The 21,238-nt window shown below is 36.2% G+C and overlaps 1 protein-coding gene across 3 annotated transcripts in view; it reads right to left on the reverse strand.

Moving 5' to 3' along the window:
* CYB5R4 (cytochrome b5 reductase 4) overlaps positions 1–21,238 on the reverse strand; it is a 104,620-nt gene that overhangs the window by 16,019 nt on the left and 67,363 nt on the right. For 2 of the 3 annotated variants that reach the window (XM_020969898.2, XM_020969899.2), the window contains exons 11-14: positions 13,620–13,760; positions 11,571–11,723; positions 10,395–10,545; positions 9,945–10,031 (exon numbers count right to left, since the gene is read on the reverse strand). In XM_020969898.2, coding sequence (XP_020825557.1) covers positions 9,945–10,031; positions 10,395–10,545; positions 11,571–11,723; positions 13,620–13,760 — 532 coding nt within the window. The remainder of the gene's footprint in view (positions 1–9,944; positions 10,032–10,394; positions 10,546–11,570; positions 11,724–13,619; positions 13,761–21,238) is intronic. The other variant, XM_078155252.1, reaches the window with a different exon arrangement.

A 21,238-nucleotide genomic window follows, 5' to 3' on the forward strand; every position in this document is an offset into this window, starting at 1 on the left:
AAGTGGTTTTAAAATGCCCAAGGTAATTAATAAAATCAATGATTTTTATATGTGACAATTTGGAAATGCAATCGATGTCATCTGAAGTTTTGCTTCATGTTTTAAACACATGATATTGTTTACGTCATTATTGTATTTCTAAATTCTATTATATTGTGAAATTTGAGAGGCCACTGTAACAGAAATCCTGTTAGACAAAACAACTTTTTAATCTGGATGCTGTTAGATTATGAATTGGGCTTTTAAAAAGATGTGATAAAAACAGATATTTGAAAACTGTTAAATATTTAATGTGGTATATTTTGTTGTAAAGCAGATAACAATAATAATAATTCATAATATCAAATTTTCTTTTGAAATTCTTTTTTTTTTTTTTGGTGAGGCAATTGGGGTTAAGTGACTTGCCCAGGGTCACACAGTTAGTAGGTGTCAAGTGTTTGGTCTGAGGCCACATTTGAACTTGGGTCCTCCTGACTTCAGGGCCAGCACTCTCTCCACTGCGCCACCTAGCTGCCCCTGAAATTCTTGACTATTATGAAAGTGTATAGGGTGGTTTAATGATGTAGCTTCAACATATTAATGATGAGTCAACTATCAGTTATTTGCTGTATGTGTGAAGCCCCTGAATACGGGTAGTTTTAATTTATAAATAAAAGATAAATGAAATGTTAACTGTTAGGGAAACATCAGGAAAGATATTCAAGCCTCAAGCTATGGTTAGTGAAATTTTGCTATTTAAGATAAAAATTCCTGGCACTATAATTTACTATTGTTTTGAGGTTTGATTACAGGGATAGCCATCAGAACTGTCATGAAGCCAGCCAATAGTAAGTAGAAAATAGCATGTGCTGCAGTTTAGGAACTGCTAAAGGTGGATATCTGTGCCTGGGAAAAGTTTTGGGGACAACTGTGGCACACCCTAGGTGGAATCCTTATGACTCTATTTCTCCACTGTATTATTTCCTTTCTGAAAAGGAAATTTTCCCACCTGGTTAATCCTGAGCCTTGTTATTAATACCCTGTGACTACATGATATCACCTATGACTACATATGTCAGATATGACTCATCCCTGGAATCAAACAGAGCTAAGGGCGTTTTTCCCTCTGTTACGACACATTGCATTGTTATAACTATAACACCCTTTTTCCTTTTATAGCAAATTTCTATAATTAAGAAGTTTTTTAAGTACACTACTAAGTCTATTAAATAACAGACTGATATTAGAACATCTCTGATTGTTATACTAGGATGCAAATATGAACATCTTACAATTTTTTAGTCAAATGATAATATAGGGATGATATCCTCCTATGGGAGAAATGATTAAACAAAGTAACTAGATAAAGATGTAATGTGAAAGTTTTCTAATTAAATGGAACAGTAAATTTTGAGAAAGCAACAGGATTAGAAAGTTTTCTCTAAGAACTATATACATATGTATATGATTGACTTCCAAATTTATTTATCATGGAAATTCAGGCTTTGAGTATGTTTTAGCAATAAGTTCTCAAAACTGGAATAAAGATTTATTAAGGATTAACGAAGTTACAAATAGATTGTGTTGATAATGGTAAAGAAAGTGAAATTATTTTCCCATTTTTAAGGTATCTGTCTGATAATCTTAAAGGGCAGGAAAGTTCATTTTGCAGCTGGACCCTCATAAATTTTTAAAAGATTCTTACATCAAGTACAAGATTTAAGTAAGGATAGAAACCGCAAAATTCTCTGAAGTTTCTGAATTATCTAGGAACCCCTGGATTTGGAACCACAGAAGCAGAGTACTTTTTAGAGCTGTCCTAAGAATAAAGCCTATTGTTCAAGAAAGGGTATCTAGGGACCAGATAACTACATGAGACATCTGGGATTCAAAATATGCTGATTAAATGGACATTGAGAATGGGTTACTAATATACAAGGAGACTTGATGTTAGTTAATATTGGTGATAACCATGGTATTGCTTCGGTCTTTTGTATCAAGATGTTTAAGTTTTCTTGGTTACCTTGGTGACATGTAAATCTCCCTTCTCAAAACTAGCCCATTGTGAGCCCTCTAAGTAGTGTGATCTGTAACATGATATTAATGTGACCTGACTTAATGGAGGCAATTATGGGAATTGTGAGAAAACTTAATTGCATTGTAGTAGCAATTTTCTCATAATTGTCAAACCCATATATGTCTTCTAAGGGCCCCTACCAAGTCCTTCTAACTACTCCCACAGCTGTCAAACTTGTGGGTGTATACTCCTGGATCATCTAAAGAAAGCCCCTACTCCTGAGTGGACAGCAGAACTCTTCAGGGACCTCAAAGTTCGTCTAGTATGGACCTAGAAACAGCTGACATCCAGATAAGACAACTGTCCCAAGATTCTAGACAAGGGCTGAATATACTGTTCTAGTTTTTTCTCCTCTTCCCTTTTGTTATGGGCCCAACAAGCAAGGCCTAGGATTCAAGCATATGTTGGCATTTTCTCCCTCTAAGAATCTCTTAAGAATTTCCCTCTAAGAATGCTTGACCCCCCTCTCTTTTCTGCTTTCAAGCAAACAACGGCTAGTGTGATACCTGGGACACATTTCGCCAATAGGTTCCCACAAAGAACTGACCTCTTGGGATAAAAATACTTACTCATCTTGGCCCAACTCTCTCTTGCAGCATCTTGGCTTATATCCTTTTAGCGAAAGGGAGAAATGTCAAGATATTAGGAGATACCCTGCATTCCAGAGCTAAGGCCCAGCAAGCAAGCTGTGCCCTGAGCTTGGCATAACAACAATCCTTTGCACTCACCCTCTGGATGATCTCAGCCACAGCAAAATCCTAGAATTGTTTCATATAATTATTATATTGCTTTCACCAGCACCAGGTACTCTCTGTGCTCAGACAAGTTTAGACAAGTACCCACATTCTGGTCATGAAGCCTTTCTTTGAATCAAACTTATATCACTGTTGCTGTAACCCCCTCATTGTCAGGGCTACAGCTTAGTTCACAACCACTGGTGTAAGTACTGAGATCTTCCCACACTGCCTCCAGTCCCCCCACTAGGGGTGGGACCCCAGCACAGGTATCTAATCTGCCTCCTTCTTGCAAGCCATTACCCTCACTTTGAAATTAAACTTCTGTTTGATTTCTGACTTTCCTGTCTCTAGCCTGCTCCTGTTATTGGGCTCTGGCCAACCACAGGTTAGAGGCAGGTTCAGTTTGGCTGACACAGGCTATAACTACTACGTAGGCAGCAGAGGAAACCATAGGCCATCCTGTTACATAATACAAGGTTATTCACCAGAAGAGTGCTGATCAGCTGCTTTCCATCTCCAGAGAAGATAGAAGGAAAAGGTTTCAAAAGAGACTGATGTAAAACATCAGATACTTAGTAAGGGATTTTTAACTCTGGAACAAAGTACCAACAACTACTAAGCAATGTCCTCTCCTGAAGATTTCTGAAAGAGAGTAACCCATTGCCTGAAATGATCAAAGCAATAATAATAAAACACTTGAAGGCTGACAAAGTACTTTTCCACAACAGCTCTGTAAGGAAGACAGCGAAAACAGTATTATTCCTGTTATACAGATAAGAAAACTGAGGCCAAGGAAAATATAATGATTTGCCCACAGTTGGTGACAGAGCCAGAATTCAAACATAGGTCTCTAAATTCCAAGTCTAGCACTCTTTTCAACAACCTAAAACTGATGCTACTACTACTCAAAGGCCAAGAATTATAGTGGGAAGTCTCTTGAAATCCTTTTGACTCAATGATTTTGTGAAATGCTTAGAATTCAGAACTCTTCAAGCAGAAGCTGGAAGACCATCTGCTGAAGATGACATACAGGGGATTCCAAAGGCTGCGTTATGAGTTGAACTGGATGACCCCCACTTATACATACATATGTTAATTCACAAGATGTAAGATAACATATAAAAAATGACAACAAATACCATATAATATTAAGACGTACCTATTCTAAAAATAAGTTTTCAAAAGTAACCCCGTACACTAAAATGTAATACATCAGCTTTGGTCTGGGAAAGAAAACTCTTGAGATGTAAACACACGTAGTTGCTAAAGAAAATCAAGCAAATAATTCAAAGCAAAACTTTTCTGGAAGTTAATAATGGAATAAAGCCCACTATTACATTTTATTGTTCTCTGCTCAACTCTATTCTAGCTCTCTTTTACTCTCCAATGTGTATGAATTTTTGACAGAGTTTAGAAAACCTGAGTTCAAACCCTGCCTCTGACACATTTTATCTGTGTGATAATAGATATATTACTTAATCTCTCAGTACCCTACACAATTCTCTAAGCTTCTGAGTTCCTGCTTCAATGGAAGGAGTGTCCACATTAGGAATTTCCCCTTCAATGAAATCACAGGTCTTAAAGAAACACAGATATTAATCTGGAAGGAACCTCAGAGGTCATGTAGTCCAATCCTCCCATTTTACAGAAGAAACTGAGATCCAAAGAGGTTAAATGTATTAGCCAGTGTCACACAGGGAATAAACAGTTGAGCCAGGAATTGAATCCAGGTCCTCTGAATACAGTGCTCTTTTCATTGCAACACACTGCACTCCTGATAAGAACAAGAAAAAAAAGTGGATTTCCCACCCCCCATTTCAGAAGAGGTCAAAAGAATCACACATTTGCAGCATGAGTACTCTCACTACTGATGCAGATCACACCTTAGCTCATCACCTTGAGAATACTCCCTGGTGATGAGCCTCTCCATACTTAAGACAGGCTACTCTGGATTATAGTATGTTTCCAAGCCTGAACTAGAACCCCCAAGGTTACCTCACTGATGAAGCTGAATAAGCAAGGAGTGGATGAAGAAAGAAATTAGGAAGATAAATTAAGTCTTCTTTCTTTTCTAATAATTTCAACTGGCTAAATCTATTTCAACTAAATAGATTATTATAATAATTAGATAATTATACATTGTGTTATATATGATATAACATATAATTACATTGTATAATTAGATAATAATATAAATTATTATAATAATAACATGCACAAAATTAAAGTAGAAGAGATTATATAATCAGAGAATTTTAGGGAAGAAAAGGACCTTAGAAAATATCTAGTCCAGTCCCTTAATTTTCTAGATAACCCTTTACACTCACTCAGCACCTGAGAGTTCACTAGTGAGGTAGGTATAACAAGGATAATACTAGCAAAGTGATGTCCAGAGGAGTGACGTGATTTTTCTCAGGCCACATGCTAGTGAGTGGCAGAGCTAGCAATAGAACTCACTCTGACTGCAGGTCTCATGCTCTTTCATCTACATTGCAGCCATTAATACAAATTATAAACAAGCTTTGTCAGGATAAAGTATAACACCCACAATCTTGCCAGCAGTGCCTTTCCTCTGTTGATTAGCTCCAATTCATCCTTATACCTTATTTGTACATAATTGCTTGCTGTTATCTCTCCCATTAGACTGTGAGCTCCTTGAGAGCAGAAACTTGGCTTTTGCCTTTCTATGCATCCCCAGCTCTCAGCAAGTATCTGGCACACAGCAGTTGCTTAATAAATGTTTAATGACTACTGATTGTCTTAGAGGTATCTTCTAGAAAGTGACAATTATACTCTATTTTACATGCACATAATTGAAAAAATCAGATAATCTCAGGGTTGGAAAGGAATCCAGAGATTACCTATCCAGTCCAACCCATGCTTATTCAGGGATATCCCCTACAAGAGCTCAGAGAGCTCTGACAAACAGTCATCAAAGCATCACCTAAACAGTGAAGCCTACCATTCTACTTTTGGACAGAATTAACTGTGAAGAAGTTCTGCCTTTTATCAAACTGGAATCTACCTCTTTCAATGATTTATAATACTTCTTCCTTCTGGGGACAGTGGAAAAGGTCTACTATTAGCACAACACAGACCTTTGGGACTTTACAAATAACATTTGACATACTTTATCCTACAAAACATGGAGAAAACACGTAAAATCAAAGAGTATTCTAACAAAAAACTCAGGGAAATCTTTTTAACTGACCTGGTGCTTTTATATGTAATTCATATACTAAGAGGATATGATTATATATACAATAAAGAGACTCAATCAAGTCTCACTTCACTGGATCTGTAAACTGGCAAATGAGAGGAGGTGGACTAGGTGATTTCTAAGGTACCTCAGTGATCTAATAGTCTACTATCCTATGGGGGAAAAAGCACGCAAAAAAAACCCAACCTTACAACCTCATACCTACATATGAAAAACAAACAAACAAAAAAGACCTTGGGAGTTTTAGTAGCCTGCAAGCTCAATAAATAAACTGTGTGCTATGGTCACCATAACAGCCAATGCAATCTCAGTCTGAAATGAGGCAGGCCTCATACCTAAAAAGAAAGAGAAGTAGCATGCCTGTCCCCTGCTCTGGTCAGTCCACATATGGAACACATGTTCAGTTCTAGAGGCCCTATCGTAGCAAGGACACTGAGAAACTGAATAGTAAAAATAGTGAGGGGCTTCAAAATCATACTTTTTGAAAAAAAATGTCAATGAAACTGGTGATTTTAGCTGAAAAAAGGGATGACTGTAGGGGGAGGGGGAGATAATAGCTGTCTTAAAGTATCTGTAATATTATATAGAAGAGAGATTAGACTTGTTTTGTTGTTCTGTTTTAACTTAGCCTCAGAAAGCAGAACCAAAAGCAGCTAGTGAAAATTACAGAGGCAGTTCCATGCTTCCTAACAATTACAGTTATCCCAAAGTCTAATAGGCTGCCTTGGGAGAAACTGGATTTCCTTTCTTTTGAGCACTTCAAGCAAAGGTTGAATGTTGTAAAAGGCATTCTTGTCAAGACATAGCTTGGACAAGAATGCCTCAATTCCCTTCCAATTCTAAGATGCAGTCCCTCATGTTAAAACAAATCTTCCTTGAGTCTCTATTACACAGAGTAATGATCAAACTCTTTCACAATCTGATAGCACCCTACCTTTATAGCCTTATTACATGTTATTCTTTCTCTAAGAACTCTTCCCTAGCCAAACTGACCTTACTCTATCTTCTAAAGACATTCAGTACATTGCCCACCTCTAGTTATCCATGCTTAGAATAAGCTTCCTCTTCCCTCTCCATCTGCTAATGACTTTACTCATCCTTTAAAGTTGAACTTAAGTGGTACCTCCTCCATAAAGTCTTCCTTAGTCCTCACCTTTCTTCTCCTCTTCCCTCATATCCTTAACAATCTTCCCCTTTGGTATTCATATAGCATTTTGTCTTCTACCTCTTTAATGTACTAACCATGTAATACTGTTTTATTATTGTAATTTGCATTTATTTGTGTCTTATTCTCCAACTAGATTATGAGCTCAATGAGGAGCCCTCCATCTTATTTAAATACTATCTTTCCCCCAATGCCAAGCACACTATTCTGCACAGAGCAGGTGCTTTATAAAAGTTAGCTGAATTTGAATTTATAATGAAAAATCAAGAAAAGACTGTTTTTATAGAAAGAATTACTACTATACAAATCTAGTTGTGTTCTGCTTAAATGTGTTTGAAAATGTACATTCTGGGGGAAAATGAGTTTGAAAGTAAGCTAAAGGCTTTTAGAGGTTAGGCAAGAGACCAAAAGTATGCAGATGTAAGTAATCAATCAGTAACATCAGCTCTAGTCTTCCAAGTACAGGGAACTAAGGGAAAAGTGGGTTAGCTGAAGGAAAACCACAGTAGGCACATTAAGGAGTATATAAACACAAGATGGTCTAATTTCTTTTTCTTCTGGCTTGAGCCAGACAAGCCATATGATGTAGGGCAAGCATATAAAACAGACTTTTCTCTTCATGTAAAGAAATAGAGAAAGACTGGATAGCTTGTACTGACTACAACTAGCAAATGAAGGCAATTAAAAGCAAATAAGATTAAAGGAGAATGGACATTTTTTAGGCTTTTGGCCCCTTAACTACTCTAAGTCCTGGAGCTTAAGATCAAAAGACACAACACATTAATAAAGAACACCCACCAAATGCAATGCACTGTTATTTAGTGTGATACCTAATAAAAAGCAAGTTAGCAGAAATTATTTTACAGAATTAATCAGAAGGGCTATAAAGACAAATACACACTGGTAACAGAACTAGAAACTAATTCAGAATTATGCTTTTTAAAAAACATAATTTTTAAAAGCTTTTTAAAATGCCCATACTCTTTGATCCAAGGATCCCAATGCTTACAGTATCCCTCAAAGAGGTCACAGACAGAAAGGTCTGATGTTCACCAAAGTATTCCTAATGAATGGGAAATGGCCAAATTGAAATATGAATGTAATAGAATATTACTATGCTAAAAGAAAAGGTGAATGTGAAGAATTCAGAGAAACTTGGAAAGACTTATATGAACTGATGCAGAATGAAGTAAGCAGAACCAGAAACACAATACACTTCATGTACAAAATAATGTATATGTCATGGGCAAAAAAACAAAATTGAATGCTTTGTATTTATAAGGACCAAGTTTGGCCTTAGAGAAGAAGTAAGAAAATATATACCCTTCCTTCTTTTGCAGAGGTGTACAACTATGGTTAGAGCATCCTGCTCTACTACTGGCCACGGCTGATGTGTTGGTTGGGTGTTTTTTCCCAACTGTACTACAAGGGGTTGTTCACTAGGTAAAGGAAGCATCCAGAAATGAAAGTGAAATAAAAACAAAAGATATTAATGAAACGCTATTAAAAAATTTGCTGGTTCTCTACTTTTTTATCCAATTCAACTGCCTTTAGGGACAAGCCAATTATTTTGGGCCAATCTAATTGAGTCTGACAGTATGTATGATGTTTCATACTCACAGTCCTCTACTTCTGCAAGGAAGAGAGGAAGATTTTCTCATTTCTTCTTTGAGGTAAAGCTTGGTCATTATAATTAGATAGTGGTCGGTTTTATCCATTGTTTTTTCATTCACATTTTTATATTTTGTATATATTGCTTTCCTAATCCAATTTACTTTGCATAGAAACATTCCATCACATCCATGTGTCACAATTTATTTAGCCATTCCTCAATCAATGAACATCTACTTTGGAAACTGCCATTTTATATATGTGTGTGTGTGTGCGTGTGTGTGTGTGTATAAACCTTCCTTACTAGAACATGCTACTGATATCAATGGGTCAAAAAGTAAGGGCATTTTGGTAACTCTCAAAAATAAAATTCCAGATTTTGCCATCTGATTCTATTCCTGAGTCTAGACTTCTTTTAAACTATCGATTTGATCGGGAATACCATCCCACTTCCCATCTAACAAACCAACCATCTCCCTTCAATATCTATTGCAAGTTAACTTTTCCCAATACACTTTCCCTCTGGGGAAAAAAATAAAATGAAGAGAATAAATCGGCCTACCCATATCCCTCATAGACTTTCTCAGAAGTCTTGTTCTATTCTTTTATGAAGGTATATACAACGGTGGCAGCTAGGTGGCACAGTGGACAGAGCAATGGCCTTGGAGTCAGGAGAACCTGACAGGGAACTAAGGGAGTTCAAATCTGGCCTCAGACATTTGACACTTACTAGCTGTGTGACCGTGGGCAAGTCACTTAACCCCACTGCTAGCAAAAACAAACAAACAAAAGAAAGTATATACAACCATAAAATGGTCTATACAAAATCTACAATATGATAAAAATAAGTAACACATGATGATAATTTTTCTCATTATTTATAATTTTTAACAAATGCAGCAAATTTAACATTCAATATTCTTAATGCTGAAAAGTAAGTCAAAGGAGATAATATAAGCCCAAAGAATCGCTACTTTAATAACAATGAGTCAATATCACCTTGATAAATTCAGCAGATTGTCTTCTTTCTAGCAAATATATTAGCTTATAGCTTTTTTTAATGTCCATTTCAGACTCAGAGTTCCTATTTAATATAGCTGGGTTCAGAATCCACTACCTATTTTTTCAGGCAACGTATGGCCACTATCTTATTACCTTCTCTCCTTGTCTGCTAACTGCTCCAACTGGTTCCTCCAAAGGATATCTTCTTCCGTCTTGTTGAAAAACATCAGCTTCACTTTCCTAAAAGCAAATGCTACATTGTACAACAGCATGAACTCTTTCAACTGAATTTTTAAATTATGTATAAAAATGTACAATAAAGGGAAAGTGAAGTGAAAATCTGTTATACTACAAGGTGGCTACAGGGAACAAAGTAAAGTGAAATGAAGGAACCAATCCCCTTAATAATCAACCTCGGGCCAGAGGAAGAATGAGGAATGATTGGCAGGATAATAAAAAATATGTTTCAGAAGTTTTACTGCAATATTAAAATCAGAGAGAAGTAATATATGCTGTACTGCTCTAACTGAGCTTCAGAAAACATATTAATTCAAATTGTCAACATTGTATTTTTTAAAAAATCTACAAATAAAGTTTACATACCTGAGATTGGTTATATTAGCCAAAGCATAATTCAATATTTTAACCATTGGTGTGAAGCCTGTTCCAGCTGCCAATAAGAACAGTTCTTCTAAATCTTGGAGCTGAGATTTTTTAAAGTTGCCCTCAGGATTACTCAAAGAAACATAATCCCCTATACAATAAAATAAATTCAGAAAAAAGAAGTGAAATCCTAGAAAATCAAAGACAGTAGAGGTCTCTTATAACATGATGCTGGTGACAGGATTCTTGATTGCATGTCCTATTAAAATTTGTATAATACAGTTATGCTGCCAAGGAGATGATTTGACTGTCAATATTTCTGACATATAGAATGAAGAGCTGCACAATAATGTAATTTTACTATATACCCTCTTCTATATTATTCATGTTTTACAACTGTGGAAAACTGGCAACAGATAACTTGCAATAGTGCAGGACTGACTGGCAGTCCAATATAATCATAAGCTTCTCAGTAGCAGGGCCCAGACCTTATCCAAGTTATAATCTACTGTGCTGAGGGCCAAGTGCAAGGTACATTATTAGATGCTCACTAGAAGCTTGCTGATTCATAGGACTCATACAGAAATATCATTATAAAATCTCAGGCTAATCAATCCAATGATTTCAATCTTTCCCCTAGCAAACACTTTAAGAGTACTAGTGAGACAAATCTGACTAGTTAACATTAAATTTCCCTCCATTTTTCCTATAGCCAAACTCAAAAACTGAAAACAAAACTTAATCATCTATGAACCTACAATCTGGAGGGATCACTCTGCAATCTAGGAAGCCTGGATGGCTGAGTTCAGAATGTCCTTTCTGTAAATCATAAAGTATTACTTCAGTAAGACAGTGGCCTCCAGAACGAGTTCCTTGGAAATAGCAAGTCATATGATTTAAAATTGCTTAGACTGAGCAAAATGAATGAAATATTTCTACCCTCTTCCACAGCAGGGTCAATACTGAAGTTATAGATGCGTACTTAGACAAAACAATAGTCATAATAATCATAAAGAAAAAATCTTACAGAAAGATAAGAGAATAAGAGTTGGGAGAAGAGGGACAGGGCAGAATAAGACTCAAAGCTAAGAGATACAAACCCCTCTATAACTCCTTGGAGAATAAACTAATCTAAAACACAAAAAAGCAGTAAGAAAATAACACACAAATACTTACCTATTTGAAGACAATCAAAATGTGGTGTGAAGAGTCCAGTGTGATAGATTTTGATAATTACATAGATATATTTGTTATGAGGATGAAGTGGTTCCCTTAAATCTGAGTGTAAGGATTCTAATACAGGTGTATACGGCTTCACTATTTCTGCACCTGGAAGAAGCCAAAACCAAAGACATACAAATGTAAAAAATACACTGGCACAATTATACAGGATATTTAAATGCCCAATATAACCATGTTGACATGTTTATTATTATTGCTTTTAAATGGATCACTGTTACAAATTATTTATTATAAATATAATTTTTGGCACAGGTGGCATAACTGAATAATAACAATAAATTTATGTTAATAAGTTAGGCCAATTTCTTTCCTAATGGAGTAGTATACTAGTATAGAGATGTCAAAATTTGCCCATGGGCAACAGCCAATACCAAAATTATTACATAACCAAACCATGCACAATAGAATCAAGTTTTCATGATCCAGCTGTAGCAATGAAAATTACAAAGTAATCTTAACCAAGTTATCCATAAGAACAACATAACGGAAAAATAAACATATAATTTTATAAATATTCGGCTTAATCAGAGTCTAAAGAACAAAAGTTAGCATATACATAGTATGAGTTGTCAAAATTCTTCTTAGGGTTTCTCTTTATTTTTTCTGGTTCATCAAAATGCCTATAAGTTAAAGTATACTACAGATATGAGATGGCTTTTCAGCAGCATTCTCAAGATTAGTAACTGTTAAGAGAAAAGGTAAAAAATACTACTGGGCAAAGCATGGTATTACCTCTCCAGTTTTGATTATAGACAATTCAGCGTAGCCACACTTAACAAGTCCCTTCTATATACAGGATACTATGCTAGGCCATAGTGGAGATACAAGAACAAGGACAAAATCTTACATAAACATAATCTTTTCCTAGCCCAGTGCTCTGCACATAGTAGGTAGTTAACAAGTGTGTTGAATTCCATAAGACAAGGTCCCTGCCCACATGGAGTTTACAATTAGGAAAACACTGCTTTGGACATGTAGTCTAACACAGTTGCCCAAAGGCCAACATAATGTAATGCCAAACATAACAACTCACATTGATACAGTGCTTTAAACACTTTGCTCATAAATGCTATGTAAGGTAAGTAGAGAAAGTACATATTATCCCAGTTTTAGAGATGGAAAAGCAGCTAAAATTTATAAAGTGAAGACCCAGAGACAAACAACTAAAGTGGCTAGATGGATGAAGGAGCCGATTACTAATGGTGGCTTAATCAAAATTAGGCCTCTTCCACCTTGAAAGACAAACTCAGAGATGGGTCACAAAGAAAATCTATAAGAGTTATTAACATAGGTAAGGTAATGTAGACATTCTCCAAAGCCCCAAAGGCACACCTTTTCAAAGAGCAATCATCTAAGTTAAGGACAAAAAGGAGCACTCATTTCACACAACTGGCAAAAAAAAAAACCAAACCTCTTAGGACTAAGCAACAGTGCTGGCAGGAAACATAAGCAACCTGGGAAGGGTTTTTTAGAAATTTGTAAATAACAAAACTATAAATGGCTATTTAAGAGAAGTAGGAATATATGTCACTTTTAATACTAATATCATAGAAGGCTGGGGATCACGAGGATCCCTAAGGGCAGGGACTGTCTTTGGTATTTCTTCATGTCCCCAGCACTTAGCCTAGTGCCTGGCACACAGGAGGCACATAACAAATGTTTACTGACTGATCATGTCTAAACACGAGGTGGCAATTTCTTTAATTCTATTATTAAAGCTAAAACATTTCTAACATATGTGTACGAAAGGATGCTGAAGCATATATTTAGCAAAGCCTTCACCTACTTCTGATATTTAGCATCTGGCAATCACAATCTAAGCTTAGCCACCCAGGAAAATGTGCTATTGTCTTACAATAAATCACAGAATAAAAAATACTGAAAAAACTAATTTTATCATTTCATAAAGTTAAACTCTGAATGTGTAGTTTTACAACATGAAATTATTTTAAAATTATTCCTTTATGCCTCCATGCAACTTACCTGCAATAGTTTGTTTGAGGTAAACATGTTGCCCAATGGGCACCTGAAGATGAGTACCTGGTGGCATCATTAAGCAGTAAAGTTTGGTATCATGGGTAACATCCACCTTGGAAATCAGCTTGCACTTCCTATAGTACAGCCCTAGAAAAATGATTGAGTTTTTCTTATTCTTGAATATATTTAACAAGTTGTAACTCTCTAGGACTAAGTTGTAGAAAAGTTGCTGAACTGCATAGTAAAAGGAGTTCCCTCATCAATGAAATCTCTAGTCTATACCCTATCCTCATCTTTCTCCCCTCTTGACCAACAAACACACACACACATCACACACACACACACACACACACACACACACACACGTACACACACAAAATGAAGAACAAACACAACTTGCTGGGAATGGAGAGTCTATAACCATGCTGTCTAATTTGAGTTTTTCATTTATCAAAATACCTTGAAAATTCTGTACAGTAAATGTTTTTTCCAACATTTTTCTCCTGTGATTACTGTTTACTAAAGTCTATTTCTAAGTATTTTTGCAATTTTAGAAAATAAACTAAAAATCTATCACTAAGAAACAAATACATTTCTAATGAAAACTAATTTAGTTTTATAATTTAATTTTAAACTTTTTTTAGTAGAACCATAATTAAATTGTATAATTGAAATGACCACAGATATATTATGCATTCTAAAATCCTTTCTTAAGTAACTTTTATAAAATCTGTCTGAAACTCAGGAATATCTGTTTCTGTGGGGACATGGCATTAAAAACAAACTAAAAAAACAAAAACATCCTATTACATAAACTAGCATTCTCTTTCTATCAAGAGCAAAGAGGGCCCTCAGTAGATTCTTTGGAAGAACTTACAGGAGATCATGGACAAGAGTTGCACAGGATGGGGAGGCATGGATAGGTTGTGACCTGTGGCACTGGAGGGAATATCATTATCAAAAAGCTCAGAAATTCATGTGAGTCAGCATGTCAGCATATATGAACTTACAACCTAAGTTAGATTGAGGATTCTAATTCCAAATTTTTTTAAAAATCCACAAAATATATGCAAAACCTAAAAATCACCCATGAAGAATGGTATATGACCATTCTATGATTTCCTCCAATTTGTATGATTGGTTTAGTATAAAGAACACTGGTTTTGTCATAGGATCTCTGTTAAAATCTTGGCCCTGCCACCTGTCACCCATGTGACCTTACTAGGACTTCTCTGGGCCTTAGCTTCCTTTCCTGTGAAATAAGGTTGAAGGACTACATCACTAAAGTCCTGTCTTGGCTCTAAATATATGGTTCCAGAATCTGTTTTTAAAAGAATTCTGATTTTTCCCTGAATTGGTAAGATTCTGCCCTATCATTAACTCTTTCTGGTCACAGAATCTGCTTTACTTTGACACCTCTTTATTCCAAGCCTGCTTTTAACAATTACAAGTAATAAAGTCTGTTTTACAAAGAGACTGTACATAGTTTTGAAACACATAGTATTTTTGGGACAGGAACCTGAAGTACTTTTAGCCATTTTAAAATTTCTCCTATAAGACAAACTCCAACCATTCTGATGTCTTCCTCTGGCATTTAGGTGACCCTGAGTGCCTGATTATCAAAACAGCAGAGGACAAGTTCTGGCAGCTCCTATCAAGATCAAAAGGGATCAAAAGGCTCCAATGACATACTGGCTTGGTTAAGTGTGAAGAAGCTCAATATCAGAAAGCTGATTACTATATAATTTTTTTTTACCACATCAACTCATGAAATGGCTTACTAAGGCACAGAAGGTTGCCATCATATGCATAGGTGTCTAACACTAATAAAATCATTGATATTTTCAAATCCTGAAGCAACAAGACAAAGTCTGGCTAAATGCTCACAAATATGAACTACAGATTAGCAGAAAAGAGGGGTGGGGAAAAGGTGCAAAATCTGGACTCTTAAGTTCTAAATGGCCTCTGTGTTGGTTTCTGCTAAAAGTAAGACATCAGAATTGCATTCCCCATCCTCAGGAGTACTATTTAACAAATTACTGCTCAGATATACCAAATGACACTTAACGGTCTAAAATTAACTTACACCAAAGTGCTTAATAGAGGTATTAACTTCAATCAAGGTGGAGTAAGTGTTCCAATGATATTTCTTGACAGAAACTTCATTATCAAGGGTACAAATAAGAGAGTAGGTATGGAGGATATGTTGCATAATGTCAGACGAAAGTATGTTAATGATAGGAAAATGTTATTTTGAGATAGTTTGCTCCTCAAATTGAAGCAGTTACCTCCTACTTCCTGGGAAACATAATTCTAGTTCCAGAAATCAAGGGTCCATATTGGTTTCAGGGACTTTCCCATAGTCAAGAAATCAATAAAGTAGTGGAGCTAAGATGTGGTATACTGTATGGCCTTTTTTATTGTAATTATTTGGGGAGAAGGTTGAGAGTGAATGAACAAGGAGTTTGTGAGAGTGGGGATCCTGGGGACAGGTTTAAGTTAAGCACTGAGACTGCTTGTATCAAGGGGCAGTGGATATATTTGCAGACCTATACGAATGAAGCCTGACTAAGCTGATGACTAAAATGTGCATTTTAGAGGAAGGAAGTAATAGTAAAAAAAAGAATTTGAAGCAGTAACTCCAGTGGCCTCTCCTAGTCCTTGGTCAGGAACAGTCCACAAACAAGGGCAAATTTGATCTCATAGCTATCAATAAAACTTGTTGGAGGGAGAGCCATGACTGGAACATGGATTTGGAGGGATAATGCCTTATTCTGAAGAAACAAAACAGGTAAATTTTTTTAGGAGGTAGAACAAAACAGGTGGGATGACACTGTATAATAAGATGGTATACTCATATGAGAAAATCCAAGAACCTGAAGAGGGAAATATGATGAAGAGTATTTGGATTGACAGTTAAAGGCGTTAGAAATAGAAGTGATTTTTTTTTCCATTGCGGTATACCTGGCCTAAAACTACCTGTACAGAAAGAAGAAATATTTAGATGAGGACTGTGGAAACAGATCACATGCCTGGCACAGAGGTATGATATACTAGTAATGAAGGACTTCAATATCCAGACATCTGCTGGAGCTTTCTCTCCTCTCCCCTCCCCTCCCCTCTTCCAGTCCTCCTCCCCTTCCCCCTTTCTCCTCCTCCTCCTCTTTTTCTTCTTCTTCTTCTTCTTTTCTCTCTGTCTCTGTCTCTCTCTCTCTCTCTCTGTCTCTCTCTCTCTCTCTCTTTCTCTTTCTCCCCCCCACCAAAAAAAGCAGAATAGCTACTGACTTTCTGTCTTGGCTTAGTGAAAATGTCATCTTTCAAAAGGCAGAGGAACCAATAAAGGAAAACTCTTTTAATCACAGGTAGGGTACCATGGACTTCCAGAGTAAAGAGAGTTGGTATCCTATGCTTCAAAGAAAGTCAGCCCAGGAATGATGTGAGATGCTCAGGAATGAAATTCTGAAGACAGAAAGGGAAACAGTTCCAATAAGGAGTCAAAATGGGAAAGTCTGAAGACTTACGTAAATGTACCAGGAACTAATCAACCAACTTAGATTTCAAAAAGAAATATAAAGATAGAAGCAAACCCAGAGTGACAGAAGATCAATAAGGTTGACAAAGTCTTGCAAAAACAGTGTAAGAAATGCTACAGTTCAGAATTATCTGAATGAAGTTGGCAAGAAAAACTAAGGATAAAAGGAGATGTTCAAAGTATCACTGAGAGAAAAAGGAGGATCAAAGAAGGGCCAGACCCTTTGCTTGAAGTGGATGGAATGATGGTGACTCACAATAGAGAAATGGCAGAGCTGCTCATTTCTTCTTTTGTTTCTGTTTCCTTTACAAAGGGGAAAGACCCTTACCCTGAAATGGACAGAACAAAAACAAATAACTAGGAGCCGATGCTGTAGATAAGTAAGGAGATGGTAAAAGAGCACCTCATTGCTGTTGATGAATTCAAGTTACCTGGCCAAGATGAATTACATCCTCTGCTACTGAAAGAAAGGGCAGAGGTGAGAGCAGAACAACTGTGAGTGACATCTGAAAAGACTATAGAAAACAAGAATGGTACCATGAGATTGGAGAAAGGGAAATGCCCCAATCTGCAAAACAGGGAAGAGAGTTTGCAAACTTGGAAAAAGTCAGTTTCACTTAGATTCCTGAGAAAATTCTTGAAAGAATCATTAATGAGATAGTTGAGGAATATCTAGAAAGGTAAGCAGTGATTACAAAGAACTGGCATGGCTTCATCAGGAATAAATTGTATCAGACTAACAAATCTTTCCTTTTCTGGTAAGACTAGCAGATGAGGGGAATGCTGTGGATACAGATTTAACTAGATTGAACTAAAGCTTTTGATGAAGTATCCCACACTATTCTTGTGGATAAAATGGAGAGATATGGATTAGATAATATGAACAGATGGATTCAGAACAGACTCAAAGAGTAGTTGTTAATAGTTCAGTGTCAACATGGCAGGAAGTCTCCATTTGATTCTATGATGTTTAACCTATTAATCAATGACTGATAAAAGCAGAGATAGTATACTTATCAAATCTATAGGTGAAAAACCTGGGAAGGACAACTAACACACTGCAGGAAAAGTTAAGATCTAGAAAAGTTAGAGCATCGGGGGGTGGATCTCTACTAAGATACAATTTAATTGGGATAAATGTAAAGTGTTGGTCTCGGATACAAAAAAAATTAATAAATTCCACAAATATAAGATGGGGAGGCATAGATAGCAGTAGTTCAGAAAAGGGTCTGAGGTTTTAGTGGACTACAAGTTCATAGAGTCAGCACTGTGATATGATAGCTAAAATGTTAAAGCAATCTTGGACTGCAGGGAGAGGGTAGGGAATGACTTTTAGGACAGGGAAGTAATAATCTCACTGTACTGTTTTTCTCAGGTCTCATCTGGAATATTATGTTTAATTCTGGGCATCAGGGTTTAAGGAGGAGATTGACAAGCTACAGAATGCCAAAGGAAGAGAAACCAGACGGTGAAGTTCATGACATATGAGGACAGGTGGAAAACACAGGGCATATTTAACAAGAAAAAAGATGATTTGGTTGGGGTGGGATAGGGTGAGGGGGAATGATAGCTATGTTCAAGTATCTGAAAGGCTATCATATAGAGGAAGGGTTAGATTTATTCCGTATGACCTCAGAGTGTAAAACTAAGAGCAACGTAATGGGTGTCAAAAAAGAAGCCAATTTAGCTTTAATGTCAGGGCAAATTTCCTAACAATTAGAGATTTTCAGAAGCAGAATGGCTTGTTTCTAGAGGTTTTAGATTCCTTCCCAAGCCGAAATCCAATGACCAATTGTCAGCATATTTTAATAGGGATTCCTTTAATATGAGTTGAATTAGATGCCTGTTCCAATTCTCAAATTCAGTGATTCTGATTCTGTAAGGTTTTCAACAAGAAATTCTCAAGACCTATATACCCCTAAATTCTGGCCATGTTTATCCTTCATCAGATACATTCTATGCTTAGGCAAACCAATCTACACACAAGAAATTTGTTTTTTAAAAACACAACTGACTTTATTAAGAGTTTCCTTCCTTCAAGGATTTGTTACCTGGAGCATTTTACTTACCTAGATAGATCTGGTTCCATTATGTTTTCATATAAAGTTTTAGAGCACTGAAATAAATTTTTTAAGACTGAAAAAGTACAAAGTTATCACCACTTTAGAGGGACTTTCTGCTTCTTTACTAGGCAGTTAGTGCTTAATAAATGCTGACTTGTTGGAATTTCCTTAAGTTACAGCTCAAATTAACCATAGTTCTTTTTCAAAAATTCAGTAAAACTATCCTTAAAAAAATACAGAAGCTGAAACTATTTAATAAACCTAGTATTTGTAATCAATCCACTGATTAGATAGTATACACACCAGAATCCCTAAAATCCAATGGAGATCAGTTTTTTATAAAGCATTTATGAACAAAGACTCACTTGGTCCAAGGGTGGGGCACTTGCAGCCTCAAGGCCACATGTGGCCTTCTAAATCCTTGGGTGTGGCCTTTTGACTGAGTCCAAGTTTTACAGAATAAATCTTTTTACTAAAGGTGATCTGTTCTGTGAAGTTTAGGTTTGGTCAAACGGCCCCACCTGAGGATCTAGAGGACCACATGTGGCCTGGAGGCCGAAGGTTTCCCAGTCCTACTGGTCTAAGTGAAAAGGTGAAGAGAAAAGCTTTCAAAAAATAGGTGAAATAGAGCTCCCAAAATATAAAAGGTTAACAGGTACTGTCTCTTCAAAACAAAATGAAATTTTAAAAAGCTTTGACAGAATTTCAAGTTGCTGGATGAAGTAAAATACAACAATATACCACACTTAGCTGGAAGTCAAGACTTTTGGCAACATCAACTCTTCAGCAAATCTTATGGGGATAAGGCCTCTGAATAATCAAAACTGCTGTCACAAAGACCCACCACTGAAGTTTAAATGTTTTACTTTGTAAACAATTGGTTATTTTGGCAGGGGAGGGTTAAGGAAAAAGTTGTAGGAGTCAGGAAGTCTGATGAGGGGGAGTGGAGAAGAGGGAACAAGCATTTATTAAGTGCCTATTATGTACCAGGCACCCTGTTAGGTAATTTATAATTTGAAAGAAAGAAAAGACAACTGACAATGAGGCAACAGACAGAAAACCAAAAACATTAAAAACTATGATGAAAACTACGAAAATCGGGCCCATTTTTATTTTTATCTTTATGTCTCTGACACATAGCACAGTATTTGGCACAATTTGATGCTTAATAAATGCTAATCAGTTCCTGAGGGCATGGGTTAGGGGCATGGTACCCCTACGACCTGGAAAATTCACATAAAAACTTTTTGGCTCTCCTTTGGTACTAGAGAAGTCTGAATTACTATGGAATTAAAGGATAAAATATGTTGTTATCATACAACATTATACACATATTTTATGCATTTCTGAGTTTCTTAACTTTTTATGTGCTGTCTGCTGGCTTTCGCATGTCATCTGTGGCTTCTAAAAACTCCCACAAAATTCCCATTTAATTTCTTATAACGGACCTGTGACATATCAAAACTGCAATGAGGAAAGTTGAGACATGGAAGGAATAACTGTACTCCACTTTATTTACCTTGAGTCATCAATTAAAAGTTAAATGATATCCTATTTAAGAGGAAGTCTCCATTTTACAAAGATTTCCATTCTTTAAATTTAAAACATCAAGTCATAAGGAAAATGTATTTGTGTGTAACTGATGCCAGGAAAAAAAGTGCTCATTTTGCATAGGCATAGTGGGCACGGGGCCAGCTTTGTTATCAGGAAGACACGAGTTCAAGTCTTACCTCTAACACATATTAGCTACATGATTAAGGACAACTAATTTAACTTCTAAATTCCCTTAGGCAATTTACTAAAGCAATAAATTAACAGATAATCTACAATAGATGGGAGTTCCTTTAAATGATAAAATTATAGGTCAGAACAAGAACAACAAAGTATGACTATTTAAGTGAAATGAATTATACATTTTCATTAAAAAGAGTAACATATCAAATGTAAAAAAAAAACAAAAAAACAGAATGACGAATGAGTAGGTGGGGCCAGAACTGGAGCCAAGAAGTTTCAAGACTTGCTTCTGACAC

Source organism: Phascolarctos cinereus, unplaced genomic scaffold (assembly GCF_003287225.1).
Source record: "Phascolarctos cinereus isolate Bilbo 61053 unplaced genomic scaffold, phaCin_HiC Scaffold_5;HRSCAF=322, whole genome shotgun sequence".
NCBI classification, from domain to species: Eukaryota; Metazoa; Chordata; class Mammalia; order Diprotodontia; family Phascolarctidae; genus Phascolarctos; species Phascolarctos cinereus.